A 15,670-nucleotide genomic window follows, 5' to 3' on the forward strand; every position below is an offset into this window, starting at 1 on the left:
TGGGTATATAATGACATACCCGTATTTTATGGCAGGAAGTACACACTCTTTCCAGCATACTAAGTGGAACATGTCAGATTTACATGTGCTGTCCTGGTTATTAGAACGGTGTTCCAAGCCAATGATCCTGATTTAAGTTCTTACACACTGAATTTCAATAAATTAAAGCAACACCTTTTTGCGAAAACATAAATATTGTTTATTTCATATGTATCTGCAAAAGTAACCAATGAAGATTTTCTGTGGACTTTGCAGCTTCCCGCAAATTAACTGAGATTTGAGGTGAAAAGATAGTCTCTGCCAAGTAGATAAAATTTTGAAAGTACGTGTATGCGTGTGCGTGTGCGTGTACGTGTGTTGTTTCATGTCACCACTTAAGACTATTTGAATGAGTCACTCAGTTAAATTTTCTAATTTTCATACCCACCAACAAAATGTCCAGTATTAATGAATTTTATATTATGATACATTCATAAACGACTTTTTTACCTGCCGACTCCTCAAACAGAAATTTACCTCTCAAGATGTGTGATTGTGACATGTTGTAGGTGTCTCTTAACGGATTTAGATGTAATGTTTCGTTTGTTTTATCTCACACGTTTTACCACAATACACTATTTGTCTTTTCTTGTAAATTAAAATCGTTCTGTTTTGTTTAGTTTCGTAACAGACCTCATTGTTTCAAATTATAAAATGGGATTAATAAGGTTATATTTGATATATTTAGCTGGGTACATGAATGCACTAAACATGCAGGATGTATTTCAACTGCTCTGTTCTCCAAGGACACAAACACTTTCATGGGCCGTAGTTATATATCGAGAGTGTGTCGTTACCCTGAGCTAACGTAAGGAACGTAAGGAAAGTCGTCTTGTTTCCAAAGTTGTAGATAGCTATCCAGAGTTCTTAGATGTTGTTTTACACCAGGAGCAGAATTTACACAGCGGTAACAAAGTCACCCTGGTGTATTGAAACAGGAAATGGTGTCCGCCGGGACCATGTCGCATTGTAACTATGAAAACAAGATATATTTCCTGCAGTTCCCCATTTTGCCCAAAGAAAAGCAATCGCACTTCAGAACTACGGCCCTAGAAGTGTGCACTTTTGCAGAGTGATATTGTGTGCCAGAGAATATAACTAAAAATAAGCGAAGATAACTTCTAAGTGTGATTACTGGGGATTGCGACTTTCAATGGGAAAAAGTCAACTCTCAGATGGAATTAAAACTAACACCCTCAATTCTGCAGGCATGAATGAGTTGACTGAACAACACTAAAAGCGAGAGAGACAGTCACAGGATTCAGATAAACTAGCAGTCTGACAGATTTATGAAAAATCGTGGAAAATAAACTCTAAGACGCCCTAACCACCATAAGCCGATCAGCTTCCATCGTACAGTTCTGCCTCATATTGCAAATACATCATTTTATCAGGGTTTGAAGTTTTACAGATTTCAAAGCTGAAATCCAATGTAATCTTCTGTATACGTGTTATGTGCAAAACAAGATTAAAAGTACGACTTCAATATCCATGCGTAATATGACAGTCTTCTCAAGCGGAAGATAATCTCGACCAAAGCAAACGTGAGGATACAAGTGACGATAGGGACAAAGACAACATCAATGTACCGACTGTAAGATTATAAGACAGTGAATACTGACTGGTGAGAGAATTACACTGAACCAAGTAATGACATTAGGTAATAAATAGACGAAACTCTGGTGGTCAGTGGGTGGAGGACCTATCTTTATAGGCGGAACTACTCAGGGAAGGTAACAGCTTATACTATCTTTGGCAGTCTAGAAAAAACATTTGTTGTTATCGAGCATGGTATTTAAATGATAATAAAACTTCTATAATCGCCTAATGAAGCAAAAACCAAAAAGTACAAACATCATGCAAAACTTTAGTGAGGCGCTCTTATTGACAACAAGCTGTCGGTCGTTCCCTACATGTTAACGTCTGCCTGACAAACAAACGACAGCTTAAACACACACTGAAAGTCGTTAAGAACGAAATTATTTGGGTAGGCGATCTCAACACAGTCTTCGGCTCTCCCAGCGTCGTCCGGCTGGCCACTGGACCACAGTGGGGAACCTCTTATCAAGGGGGTGCCGTCGCTCCACAGGAAGTTACCCTCGGTTACAATGTCGTCTGCTCCAATCCACAGACCTTGGCCTAATTTTGGATTTATCTGTTGACCTGCACAAACACAAAGATTTCCTTCTGATCCTAAATATTTGTTTAAGCTCACTTTACCATTCAATTTGAAAAACAGAATCAAAAGTGTGTTCTGAGAAAAGTAACTCAATCATTAATAGTAGATGGACGGACAGATAACCGGTTGTTTAGTGATGACAAAACCATTGTTTTCCAGTGGCAGACATAGCGAGACTATGAAACACGACTGTCTCTCACAAAGGTATATAAATGCAATTTAATGAAGTAAAAAAGGTAAATAAGAAAATAATTGACAGTGTCGAAATGTATTTCAGTTCTCATTTGTGCAAATACTTGGTGCTTTAACTCAAAGACACTTGTAAAGCCATGTATAACCTACCGTTCGTGTCCATCAGCATCAGCAATGGCGGGCCGTCCTCCTCACGTGACTTGAAGTGAAAGAGATGAGCTCCGTCAGCTTGACATCGCCTTCTGGCAGTCTGGTAGTCTTGACCGATGGTGTACAGCTTCAGACATCGTTTGTTATAAAGCACATAACCTTTCTCCACAGGACAGCCACCTGTACATAAATAGGATGTTAGATGATCCACGAATAACAAGTGTGTTAGAGAGGCGATGCTGTGCTTGTTTCAAAGTAAACTACCTCAGCTTGCTACTTAACAGATTATTAGGACGGAATTACATTGAAACCTCGGTTTGATTGATTTCCATTGTTTTTGTGCTTTTTATTGATTGCTAGTTGTAATAGTACGATTACATGTAACTGATTACTGCGTAGACAGTATTTAGTATAAAGTCTTCTTTTACGATTTTCAAACTCAAAATGTACTTAGCCAAGTCAGATAAAATCTCATAGTCCTTGTTTAGTGTTTTCCTTGCTAATAGGTTGACCCTTTCCTTTAACCTCCATCATAGGACCAAAGAAAGTTTCTAGAGACAACAGCTCCTTACATTTGTCTCTTATATTCATTTTCTATTAATTACAGATTGATACATTCTTAAAGATGCATTTCTTAAAATCTTGGCCTTTTTAAGTCAGTTTTACCATAAGCTGGTTGTTTCGCCATCCTCGTCAGCGATGAAAGATTCGCATAGATTGCTGAGTGAGTAGCGTCTGACCTCTTCACTTGAGTACTCAAGGCGTTGTCGATGTCTGATATCCTGCTTCTCACTGTCGCCATATCCTTGTGTGTTTCTGTTCTGAGAACTGTCACATCCCGAGTGACCGCCGACAGGTTGCCTGTTAACTGATTACGATAGTCGGACTCTTTCAGCCTCCAATCCGTTAGACTGGATATACGGTCATCTGTCTCTGACATCGTCTCATTTACCTGTGTCATCCGCTCATTAAACGTTGACATCCTGTCTTCTACTCGCTGCTGTTTTGATAAAATATTTTTCAGTTTTTCTTTTATGTCCATCGTCTCTTTCTCAGACTGAAGCCGCAAGTTATTGAAGGATTGGTTAACTGTCTTCATGTCATCTTCACTGTGCAGCTGAAACAATTTTAAAGTGTGATTCACGAGATTGAGCTCATCTTGCATTTGTTTTATGATCCTGCTCACATTCTCCATGTCAGATATCTTCTTTTCTGTTTCGCTTAGACGAACAATCAAGGTGTCAAGCTGGTCGCATTTTGCTTGGCGATGAACCAGGTGAGCCATGGCGGCCACGCCACTCTCCTTGCAGTCCTGCGCTGTCATGGCAACCTCTAACTCTTGGACACGCCGCACCAGGCTGGAGAAATTCGCTACAGGGACGTAGTCCTCCTCCCTGGACTTTTTGTTCTCTCCGCTCACTTTGTTTGTCTGCACTTCGATGTTAGCCCATTGTCTGAGAGGAGACTGGTCATCAAGGCAACAGTTGCTAGGGTGACGGCAGTCAAGCTGACAACTGTAGAGGCCAGGTCTGGCAACTTCTGTGTCTAAGTCTAGTGTAAAGTACTTTTCTGAGAATCCTGTACTGGCCAGCATCTGTCCCACGGGATCCTAGAAACAAAGATACTTCAAAAGGTAGAACTTAAACTTTGAGGTGCGGATATTCTAAAGACTTGCTGTTGCTTAGAAAAACGACAGTAAACCGTACTGTGGTTTTGGTGAAAGGAACGATCTGTCAGCAGCAAGTTTCATAAACACCTTAAATACAAACTAGACTGCTCATCGCCAAGACCAAAACCACAATCGTAACCATCATTGCACCCCACAATAAAACTGTTCTGTGTGTATGTGTGTTTTATGTGTGCATCGCTGCCAAGAACCTAAAGGCTCTAGCTATTTCCCTCATCTATCACCTCTGTTACGACGTCTACCACTAAGGGTCACTAGTGTAGACACTGATATACATCGGCTACTTCGCTGTCAAGGGAAATAGTGTAAACAAATGATTTATATTTTACATACAGCATTTATTTCCCCAATTAAATTAAACGCTCTCGGATGAAAAAAAGGGGGAAAAACCCACGTTACACACGTGCAAGGCGCGATATTTATAACCGATTTTCTAACAGACAATTCACCGGTTGTGGGCTGGGGGAGGAGTGATGGCTCGGATTTTATGTAACTGTATATATGGGAGTTAGTTTACCTTCCAAATGACGGAGACGGGAGGGAATCCCGAGAACATGAAGGCCCCGCAACTCAGACGAATGAAGTTGTCGTCAGAAGTGTTGACAAAAGCAGTCAGCCGACTGTCGGTGGTCTCGGGAGGTTCTGATGACAGAACATAACTCCTTTGACCGTTCCAGTGTCTTGATCAAAATAAAAGCTTAGCTGAACCTTTTGTCTCACAGAACATTGTAACACGACAGAGTAATGTCCCTTGCATGTTGTAATGAAGTTCTCGTGTGAATAAAACGTGTACCGGTCTCCAAGAGACTATTTTTATTTCATTCTTTGCCTAAGGCTGTCAGAAAATTTTTTTAAATTTTGTTAATTGCTCATTCCTTTTGTTATCCCAGGTGACATCCTTACTTATTACCTCCGACCACCACGATCGTGCTGTGGTGTGTGGCGCTGCCATCAGACAGTTTCACCTCCACGCGATACAGCCCGACATCACTGGACGTAAGGTTCGTTACCGTCACCCTTGAGTCCTCGCCCACAAGCAGTCGCCCCTAAAAACAATAGTTTGTTAAATTTATCTTATTTTCCTTTGTAATTTGTTCGAAACATCACATGTGGTTCTTACTGAATGTGTGCGTGTGTGTGATTGTTTAGCACATGATTCTCTGTAGGTACATTGTTATCTTTGTGACCGTTTTCTATTATTTCGACAAGAGACATTTTGAAAGTTATTATTAATTGTAAAAATATATTAATGTCGATATTCTTTTAAAAGTTTTACCTCCAGGTCTCCTTTTGCAGCTACGGACGTGCTGGCTACAGATTCACCATTGCGAAACACGAACACGTGGGCGCTAACTTCTGAACTTTCTTCGTTCAACACGACATTGTCTCCCTTACACTTCGTCAACATCCTCGGCCTTCCGTCTGCACTCTCTGCACCAGAAGCTGCATTTACCCATTGCAGACTTGCAAACAGGCCACCTGTTACAAGTGTACATGTTTAATATATCTAAAACAAATAAGATAAATCTACACGCAAATTTATAGTTGTGATATTTTTTCCGAGATTATAGGGTTAGTTGGTCACAGAATAATTTTTTTTTACAAGGACTTACCCCAGGCGATAATGCAGGTAAACCAGGTTAGTGTCATTTCTGGTGGTCAAAGGTCAATCCGTCTGTTCCTAGTGAGGTGAAGCAAAACCACCGTAATTCGATTAGGCGCGTATGTCTCGAATAATAACTGACATTGTTTACAGAAAATAGAGAGAATAAAAGTGAGAGACTAAAAAATAACAACAGTATTGATAGTTTTGCCTCATAATCTTGCTATTTATTATCATACGCAAGCGCCGTAATTTAGGAAAGAATACGTTCAGTAATTGTCTGCTCATCATTTATTTACACGTAAAATGTTTACCGAGTACCCAAGCATTCAAAAATCATCTAGAGGCGATTCTGAAGTTTGTGGAATTATTTGAATTTTGGATGTATATCTCTTTCTAGCAATGATTTATAGCTAAGTATTGCAATGATGTATAACTACTCTACCTCGCATTGAGCTGATCTATGTCACATTCGTTGCGACACAAGTAGGTATGTGACTTTCTTTCATCCCAAATTACTATTTTTAAACTAACTCCTATCTACGCCAATGTTACAAACTATGAAGAGAGAGAAAATATCTCCTGTTGGCTTTATTTGTCTGTATGGTGTTTGCTCTCTCTATCTCATATACGTACTTTTTTATTTCATTTTTATGTCTTCTTTGTTGATATTTTTAATTCCTGTTTTCTTCACTTAAAATATAATATGTACATATACGTCGTACTTTGCATCATTATTGTAATTAAGTCGTCATAGACTTTAATAAATTAAATATTTCAGATAGTCGATACCTGCCGTTCATAAAACAGTGTTAATAAATAAATGTAAACAGTACTTACGGTGCAGTACAGAGAAAGGCAGAGTATTTTTGACCACAAATTAAAAACTATATTCACTTTTATCTAACTACGAAGGACATATTCTTTCGACTACAGAACACTGCTAGACTTCTATGCTCAGTTTCCTTGGAGTAACTGAAGACCAACAACAGATTGCGACACACAACGCACGCACTATCGTCTGGGATCATTAATTAACCTCATCACGTGCCTCTTGTTAGGTTATCAAGTAATTGGAGAGACGCGATCGCATTTCTTAGGGATTCCACAATATCAGTGAGCTATGCGCCTTAACTAGGGTGTCTTACCAGTAAAAGGTCATAAAGCCAATTGATGATGATGGAAGAAAACGTCACAGCCAGAAATACAAAGTTGTCTTTCATGACTGTGCCTGTGACTGAGCTGTAAAATTTGTTGAAGTTGTAATATTAATGCTGCAATTATTTATTTTTGATGAATAATCAGATCTCAAAATGTTTTTGAATATGCCTATGTCAGATATCTTTCAGTAATATGTAACTTGGTTCTTTTATTCATGGACCGACCTTCAACGGTCAACCGTTAGAAATTAACAAAAAAATTATTTACATGATGTAAACAAATATAAAGAACAAAAACCCACTTTTGTTATTAAATATACATTAGAATTTTGATATTACTTACTGTTTTATCGTTATTCTCAATTGTTTGAGTACAACACTGCCGAGAGAAAGGACAAGAGATGAAGAATTTAAAAAAAACTTCAAGCAGTACATACTTTATCATTACAGAAGTTTTTATTGGTTTAAAAGCTACAGACGTGGAAAATAATTTTACCAGCAAGTCCCTTGAGGCATTTGTAAACGTGCTGTAAACGTGCAGACCTGTCTCTGTCATTGCGATACACCAGAACATGGGAGGGAACTACTGCATTGCCTTCAGTCAATACAAGGTTATCTCCCTTACACCGTGTTACCACACTCGCCCTTGCTGACTCACCTCCTATGATTGTCCATTGCAGACTTGAGAACATGGCACCTGTTGATAAAGTTTGATATATTATACTATCTTAAATATCTCAGAATAAATATAAAAGATTTGAATCTTTTTCATTCTCCCAAAATTCGTTTATATATTTTCTGTTAGGTCTTGTGAGGTCTTTTCTTTCGTAAAGTCAGAGGGTTGGCCACAGAGAACATTGCTTTAAACTGTGATTAGAAAGAAAATGACTTACCCCAGATAAGAGTGACGACGACCACGGTCAGTTTCATTTGGGTGGTGAAAGGTCAAACCGCCTAATGAAGTAAAAAAGTTATATTAAGCACAGATAATTAGATGTTTGTGCTTAATGCCGAGCCTTGTGTTGTGTGTGTGTAAGGTTTTCAATTTAATGTGTCCGACATTGCTTACTTTTGTCATTTTGTGTCTACTCTCCTGATTGTAGGTTCGTCACGGACCAGTCCGTGCCCCAGTTTATTTTAACCCTGAAGGAATGTGATGCCAGTGATAAAAGCTTAAAAATGTCTATAAATAGTCTTTCTGTGTATATCTATATATAGCAACAGTAGTGCAGCATGAATGACGTCAGTTTGCCTGAGTGCGTATGAGTGACGTAAACAGATTTTTGACCCAAGAGAGGGAATCGTTGAGCAGACGAGAAGATACTGAAGGGCAGAATGTCTGACTGTGAGTGAAGGTTGTTTTCTCAAGTTGAGCCTGTATACTATGCGCCCAGACGTTTACATCCTATTACGTTTGTGAATTTAAGAGCCAATGGCTAGTTCTTGTTCTAGTATTTATTTGTAGAAAAACGCTTTGCTGTCAGTAGTAATGTTAATTTGAGAGGGAGTGTCAACGCCTTGTCGTGACGTCTGTGACTGTTGTAATACCACGAGGAACATTTCAAGGAGGATTTTCTATTTCCCAATTTCGCATTATCTGCGTGGGGTGCATTAAGATGATTACTTCTGAGTGAACATCGTGGAAGACGAGTGAAGCTTGTCGAGTTCTGACTGCTGTTTGTGAACGAAGGTTTGTGTACACTGCAATATTTCTAACCTAGAATTCTGATAAGTGTTAAATTGTTTTACCTTATCTTGGATTTATGAAGGACCCAACCCACGATTAGATCGTTTGTTTTTCGTCTGAGTAAAAGAACGCGTAACGTGTCGTGTGCCTGCGTGGTGAGGTTGTGACAACTTCCTACACTTTACTGTAACTTTAATGTAACATTTTGCAAAGAAAAACGCACATTTCACTATTCACACAAGTAGACAGCGTTAGTACAAGTAATGTGTGTGTCCCCCAATGTGAGGGACTATTGTACTCGTCATCTGGTGATATACATCCTCTGTTAACACTTCAGAGAATAGATGAAAGAACATGACACATTTATACATAGAGTTCTTTCATTAATTGAAAATTGCTTAACTGACAATGATGAAGCATTTATTTCGCGAGAGGATATGCAACACCACATGGAGGTCTTTTGAATGCAGTTTTATGCACACACGACTGAAGGAAGAATGTTGTGATGTCATTGAATGTTGTCAAATAGGGAGATGATAAGTGCTTAATATTTGCATTTCTGTTTCATAACAATTATTTTAGAAAATCTATGTGACACTGTAGTGTTTACTGGCTTGCCTTTGAGTGACCCAGCATTTTTTATTCACCTTTTGCCACACTGAAGTTGTACCGTGAACTTTTGCTATAAAGACAGATAGTGACGTTTTAATTACTACTAGACTCGCAAAAGTGTCAACCTTGTGCAGCTTCACATTTCCGTCAAAATTAATTTCTTGGAAAATACACTAACAGAGAAATACACTGTTTTCAAAAATGAAGAAGTAAAAAATGGTCTTAAATGCATGTTAATCAACGTACCACTCTCGATTTCCACATGAAAATGAAGAAATGTGAACGCTGTTTAGTGCCGTATACCCGTCAGACCTCCATCACATTTTAACTTGATGGAGAGCCCAGTATCCTTTTAGTTCCTGATTTGACTGAAATCTACCTGCAAGCGTTTATAAAAAAAACGTGAGTACATCTGACCGTTGATCTAACGCTGTTTCTATCCAATGGGATCATAAAATAGTGACATCCTTGGAAACGAGAAGAAACGCGGTCAGCGATTGGCTGACAGGAAGATACTCCATTTGCAACACTATCAAGGTTCTGCGTAAAGCCAGAGAATGACGAAAATGCTTGTGATGATAATTATTGTCTTTACTTAATTCAAATCAACCTTTGACTATTCCACATTCAATCAAAACAGACAGAAGATCACACAGCAAGGGACTTGGATGAATCTGTGCGAGATGGGAATACTTTACAGAGAAAAGTGATCAAACTGACAAAGATGTTGATTTACACACTTTATTAATCTTTTGAACGTAGAGGCGGGACATTAATTCCGATTGTGAGTAATCTTATGGTTTTTTCCTGTGGTAGTACATGCTGGAACAAAATACATGCCTCCCTGACTGAGCCCTAAATTAACCGCATTCTGTCCACGCAGCTACAGTCGTTTATCACGATGCCATAACTGTTGAAGGTTCCATACAGTCCTCTTTCCCTTTATGATCGTCGGGCAGTCCGCTGACTGACATTGTAGAGATGCTTGGTTTAGTCATCTCTGTCATGATGACGATTGCGTTGATGACGATTACGATGATAATAATCATCATCATCATCATCACCACCATAACCACCATAACCACCATCATCATCACCATAACCACCATCATCATCGTCACCGTCATCATCTTGGGAAGAAAGAAAAAAAGGTTTTTCTTAAAAAAAATGTTTCCTACAATAAGCAGTTCTTACTTTCTGTATCCAGTATGGTAACATGGACTAGGGTGTAATGATGTCCGCGGTTTTGCTGCACATTAAACATTTTGTTCAGCTCACTATCCTGATTTCTAGTATGAAAAACATTTTGCTCTGTGATAAGCGAAATGCCTCCCTATTTCCACAATAAATGTCCTTAGGTCAAAATTTTGATCTGCTATTTTGACTTCAAATAGTTTGTACTTAAAATCATTACTTTCTGAATGACCTGTAGCTTTTCTAATTTCCTTAATGAATACTTTTTTCTTGTATATCATCATTAGCCACAACATTAATAATAAAGGACGTCACACATAGCAAAAAAAAAAAAATATTTTTTTTTTTGTTCTTGGCAGATTTCTTTGCTATACATTTTGTAGCTAATTTGTACAAAACCACAAATGTGGCAGCCAGCCCTGTAAACAGATGCCACATGCAGAGAAAGAACAACCTGCCTCAGACGAGAGCTGAACACAGGAGAGACATTCCTCAATATTTTGGTGACAGGTGCGAACCCTTGCACCACCGGACAACCCTACTAGGTTTGGAAGCTTCCTATGTATCCAAAACTGAGGATGTATTAGGAGATTGCTTACTATGACGGCATATTTTGCAGCTCCTCCTGCAGCGTGAGTTCATCCAGTCAGAGCTGCAATCGCCTTTCTTTGCCTTGCGTTTGCAGTTCAAGTCAATGTCGAAGCATGCTAGTGGAAGCCATTAACGAACGAACAAACAAACAAACAAACAATTAAATTAAATTAATACCGTTGAGGCAGAAGCAAAATACTGTTATTTCACGTTTTCTATCATGGTTACTTCTTTTGTGTTCTATGCTTAGGAAGAAATAAAATTGGATCATTGTTGAAACAAATGTTCTACGGTGAGCATCTCTTACTTTCCATTTCCAGGTAACCAACACAGCTGTCGTGTAAACTTTTACACATAATTAAATTTACATTCTGCATTTTTAGAAGCTAAATTTTTGTGAGACAATTTATGAGGACCGGGTAATAAATTTCAAAGAAAATAGGTTAAATTAGAAAAGAAAGATATTTTTTAGATATGTAAGAAATTTTATTAAATAATAAAATCAAAAGCATAAGTGGTAGTGAACAATACAATATGAGGGACATAACGAAGTAGTAGTCGAACTAGCGGATATGCGCTCCACAGTCAGGCGCACAAGGTTTGAAAGTCTCGTCCGTATCACAAATAAAGAAGAGAATTAATGTTTGCACAAGCATGTACTTTCAAGTTTTGGTCGCTGTTACCGTGTTTCTCGGAAAGTAAGACATGGTACTTTGTTAATTATTGCTCCAAATGAGCTATTAGAAATTATTTTAAGTTAAAGTCTGATTTCCGCAAGAAAAATCTGCATTTTTCGAATACAGCCGTGTCATATCCTCCTAGAATATAAAAATACTTTCAAAACTTTAAGTTCCGACCCAGATTTCTTTTGACTACATTTCTCGTTAAACCAATCTCTGTTGTAATTTATTTTACAATTAATTTTACAGTTTCTTTAAATATATTATTTATTCATATATCAATATCATTACTTTATCATCTGGTCGGGTGTATCAACGGACAAACAGAACCCGTCCATATGGCTGATGATATTAACTAGAGATTATGTTTCGGGTAGGGTATAAATTACGAGACTCCATAAAAATCATTATAGGGCTTATTATTGGGTTAAATTTTATTTTTGGCAAAACACTATAGCAGCGTGTTAAGTTTTACCGTTTTCGTCGTCATCCGCAGTACACACTTGAGTGTTCAAGATGTAAACAATTGCACCTAAAAAACACAGAAAGTACAAATCAATCAGGTATCTGTATAATCTACCTATACCTGTACCGGTGGAGATGGTATGCGTGTGTGTATAGGTATGTATCTGTGTTTATTCTCCTTCAGAATGACAACGAAAGCTTATTTCAGTTGACGTTTTAGTTAACACATGACTACAGATCATACTAATTTGTTCAAATAAATGATAAGAAAATTACCCAAAGTGATCATCACGAGAAAGGTTGGTGCCATTTCTGCTATGACAGTGAAACCAGCTTTATAATGAAGTGACCTGAAACATTGTGGTAACCAGACAGACGATGGAATTCAATAAAGCTAGCAGATAATTAGCTATGTTGCTTACCACAAGAAAACTATTAGTATATTACTATGTTAGATGACAGAATGGAAAGTGTAAGATTTCGCAAGATAGCCCTTTAAACATAGGACAAGACCAATTAATAAAATAAACAATTTAAACCGAATCTTACTGATGTATTTAGCAAGAGATTGAACAATTTATAACATGTATTTTTTTCTCAGGTTTGTAATTTTTATATATTTACTTGAAGATTCAATACAATGCACAGGACAGTACAAAACAACTACTGTATTGATATTATCCTTAAGATACATTTTTACATAAAATACTTACGAACTTCAGGGGAGACTACTGTGTGAGGTAAACATAACGGACTGTGAGCAATATATACTTGCGGTGAAAGTCGTTGTAATTAGCGGTTGCCAATACCTCGTGACACTTTGTAAATTATTATGTAGTCTGCAGCTGGATCACAGACGATTCGTTCTACACTTAGCAACAGGGGACAGAAAAATTCAATAAGTTGAGGTCTGCACATGCGAGTGACTTCCCTTACTTTGGTTAAACAAGGCCGCCAGTGTTTTGACAATCAAATACTATATAAAGCCAAGACATTTTTGAGCTCGTGTTCAAAAATCGGAATATTATTTTATAAAAAGGATTACGAAGTACTGAATAATTCAAGATTTTTTAAAAGTCCCTTCGGAGTGGCTCTGTTAGTTGACGAAGTGCAAAACTACATCAGTTATGTTTACGACATGTGTCGCCTGTCCCGAATTCACTCGATAAATTAAACTTTAACAAGACCTTTGTACCATGAACCCTTATTAAAGTCATACTCATATTAGTTTAACTCTGTGGCATGTATGGATGATATATTATATTTTAGGTTATGATATCAACATCTTATATATCATAGGTACATTGAAACAGCGCCTTTCTCCATCATTAGCGGGACTGAAAGCTTGTTACAGTAATAAAAGTTCTAAAGACGAGCTCAGTTGACTGCACAGGAAGATCAAGTTAATCTAATGAAGAAACAAAGCTAAAAGACCTAGCGGCCATGGGACACATAAGCAAACAATACGGCAATAACCAGTTTTCTTAAGAAGAATGCAGTGGAGATCAGCGTGAATAATATTATGTTTAAAAAAGTCATCTTCAACTAGCAAAAACGAGATCATTCTAATTAATGATGAGATATGATCAAACCCTAATTAAGCCACCAGCTGCTGACAGTTACGCTCCTTGGGGTCGCGACAGCAACAGCGCCAACCGCCAGTATACACGCCCAGCCATCACACCACCCATTCCATTACTGCCTACAACCTATACACGCCCCTCGTGGTGTCAACTCTAATTTAGGTATGTAAAATGTAGACTACTTGCAGACGTGGCGAGGCGAATACAGGGATTACACAGCAAGTACCCAAAGAAGGCCTCAAAAGGTTTGGGGGTTTTTAAAGCTTATGATCTGCTTGGAGTCTGTTCTTATTTTCTTATTGCTAAACCTAACAGACTCCCAAAATATTGCGCCGATTTATTAATAGTTTACTTATCAAAACTTAATTATGATCTCTATGTAAAATACTACTATAAAGACAACTCTGTAATATCTCCATGTATTTTTTTCTTTCTCTCTATTTCTCATCTTTTCCATTTGTATTCGACAGTTAAACTGAGATCAAACAAGACAAAATATTTCCATGGACATTTATAATGTTTATTGTAAGTTACATAATCTGGGTTGACAACGTTACAAAGAGGTATTACCAAAAATCATATGCAAAGATTTGAGATGGAATTGATAGAGTGAAGTATTATGGAAATTGCACTTTGAACTACTGTTATAAAGACATCGTCTTACGTTTTAACTAATGTTATAAAGATAGCCAATGACATTTAAACAGCTGCTGTGGAGACAGCCACTTACATTTAACTACTGCTATAAAGACAGTCAGTGTCACTACCAAGCCTCTTAACGTCAACGTTGTCCAAGTATATTCCACGACTTTCACGAAGTGAGATAATAAAAGGAGTGAACTTTAACAACAGCCAGACACGGTAAAAAAAAGCAATTACCACCGCAAAAGAACACCTCCCTAGCACTTTGTGTGATTGCAACGATAAAGTATACTACATTAAACGGTCGCAATAATTAACCAACAATAGGACCAGCATCCACCTTGCGCAAAGCCACCTTAGTCGATAGACTACACTCACACAAGAAATGAACTTGATAGTCGCCAGACGTGTTGGTGCATCACCAAGCTGACTCCTCCTGCTGACCAGACTTCTCAAAAAGCCAAGAGGAGAATATGTCCAGGCGCTGACAATGACAATGACAATGACCATGATCTTTTCTTCAAGAGTCTGAAACTGTAGCTGAATATAAAGCGGCGCTCAAATTTCCACGAATTCGTTTTTATCTTGAGAAGCTACAAGACCCAACTTTCCTTACATCTCACACAGACACAACATTTACTAGCCTATCAATTGTAAGATTGGATGGCATCACCGTTGTTACATGTCTGTATAATACTTTACTTCTTGGTAGTCCAAACAATGCCTGCAAGGTAACGAATATGGAATGTTTTCAAGTATTGGTGTTTGTTTCGAGTTTAGATTTCAGCTTAATATACATACCTCTGTTCCTTGTTGCTGTTATGCAACAAAAGCCATGCGTGGGCAGAATCGTATACTCTAACTCTAAACATTAGCTACGATTTAGTAATAGTTTGTTTATCAAAACTTAATTATAAGAAAATAACCCGCCACCACGAAATGAGTGCTGACTCGAGAATCGGGGTCTGTATTTTCAATTCTTTTAACTACTGATTTGACTATTTATCAATCATCAAATTTGCCTGTTTAGGAGAAAATATGAGCAAGTTTGGCCGTTGACCCGACGCTATCCAATGGGATAATCAAATAGTGACTTTTCCTTGGTAACGAGATGAAACGCGTTCAGCGATTGGCTGACAAAAAGATATTCTATCTGTAATTCTTTCCTAACACTAACAAGGTGCTTAATAAAGCTGGACAATGAAA

General features: G+C 37.9%; 2 protein-coding genes across 4 annotated transcripts; both read right to left on the reverse strand.

Moving 5' to 3' along the window:
* Positions 1–175: 175 nt before the first annotated feature.
* On the reverse strand, positions 176–9,688 carry LOC112561199 (C-type lectin domain family 4 member M-like). 3 transcript variants are annotated; one of them, XM_025233532.1, is made up of 12 exons: positions 9,556–9,688; positions 7,904–7,964; positions 7,669–7,707; positions 7,354–7,389; positions 6,999–7,092; positions 5,861–5,928; positions 5,524–5,726; positions 5,158–5,293; positions 4,765–4,889; positions 3,227–4,169; positions 2,561–2,740; positions 176–2,202 (listed from the first exon to the last, which is right to left on the reverse strand). In XM_025233532.1, exons 6-12 carry the CDS (start codon positions 5,895–5,897, stop codon positions 1,949–1,951), a joined length of 1,878 nt encoding a protein of 625 aa, XP_025089317.1. In that variant the 5' UTR covers positions 5,898–5,928; positions 6,999–7,092; positions 7,354–7,389; positions 7,669–7,707; positions 7,904–7,964; positions 9,556–9,688; the 3' UTR covers positions 176–1,948. The 3 variants fall into 3 exon arrangements, with proteins under 3 accessions (XP_025089317.1, XP_025089318.1, XP_025089319.1); XM_025233533.1 differs by lacking the exon at positions 7,354–7,389; XM_025233534.1 differs by lacking the exons at positions 6,999–7,092; positions 7,354–7,389; positions 7,669–7,707; positions 7,904–7,964; positions 9,556–9,688 and adding an exon at positions 6,691–6,833.
* Positions 9,689–10,036: 348 nt separating this feature from the next.
* On the reverse strand, positions 10,037–13,092 carry LOC112561217. The gene is made up of 5 exons (XM_025233559.1): positions 12,953–13,092; positions 12,516–12,589; positions 12,250–12,306; positions 11,103–11,210; positions 10,037–10,439 (listed from the first exon to the last, which is right to left on the reverse strand). The coding sequence occupies exons 2-5, from the start codon at positions 12,547–12,549 to the stop codon at positions 10,300–10,302; spliced, it is 339 nt and encodes a 112-aa protein (XP_025089344.1). The 5' UTR covers positions 12,550–12,589; positions 12,953–13,092; the 3' UTR covers positions 10,037–10,299.
* Positions 13,093–15,670: the final 2,578 nt, after the last annotated feature.

This window comes from Pomacea canaliculata, linkage group LG4 (assembly GCF_003073045.1).
Source record: "Pomacea canaliculata isolate SZHN2017 linkage group LG4, ASM307304v1, whole genome shotgun sequence".
NCBI lineage: Eukaryota > Metazoa > Mollusca > Gastropoda > Architaenioglossa > Ampullariidae > Pomacea > Pomacea canaliculata.

Bases quoted from the DNA above. Each gene is read 5' to 3' on its own strand.
- LOC112561199 (XM_025233533.1), bottom strand. From the start codon at position 5,897: ATGACACTAACCTGGTTTACCTGCATTATCGCCTGGG. The intron at 4,170-4,764 runs GTAAACTAACTC...CTTTGTTTCTAG, and splicing joins CCGTCTCCGTCATTTGGAAG to GATCCCGTGGGACAGATGCT. The intron at 2,741-3,226 runs GTAAAACTGACT...ATTTATGTACAG, and splicing joins GGCGAAACAACCAGCTTATG to GTGGCTGTCCTGTGGAGAAA.
- LOC112561217 (XM_025233559.1), bottom strand. From the start codon at position 12,549: ATGGCACCAACCTTTCTCGTGATGATCACTTTGG. The intron at 12,307-12,515 runs GTAATTTTCTTA...TGTGTTTTTTAG, and splicing joins TCTCGTGATGATCACTTTGG to GTGCAATTGTTTACATCTTG. The intron at 10,440-11,102 runs GTAAGCAATCTC...TTTCTTCCCAAG, and splicing joins CTGCAAAATATGCCGTCATA to ATGATGACGGTGACGATGAT.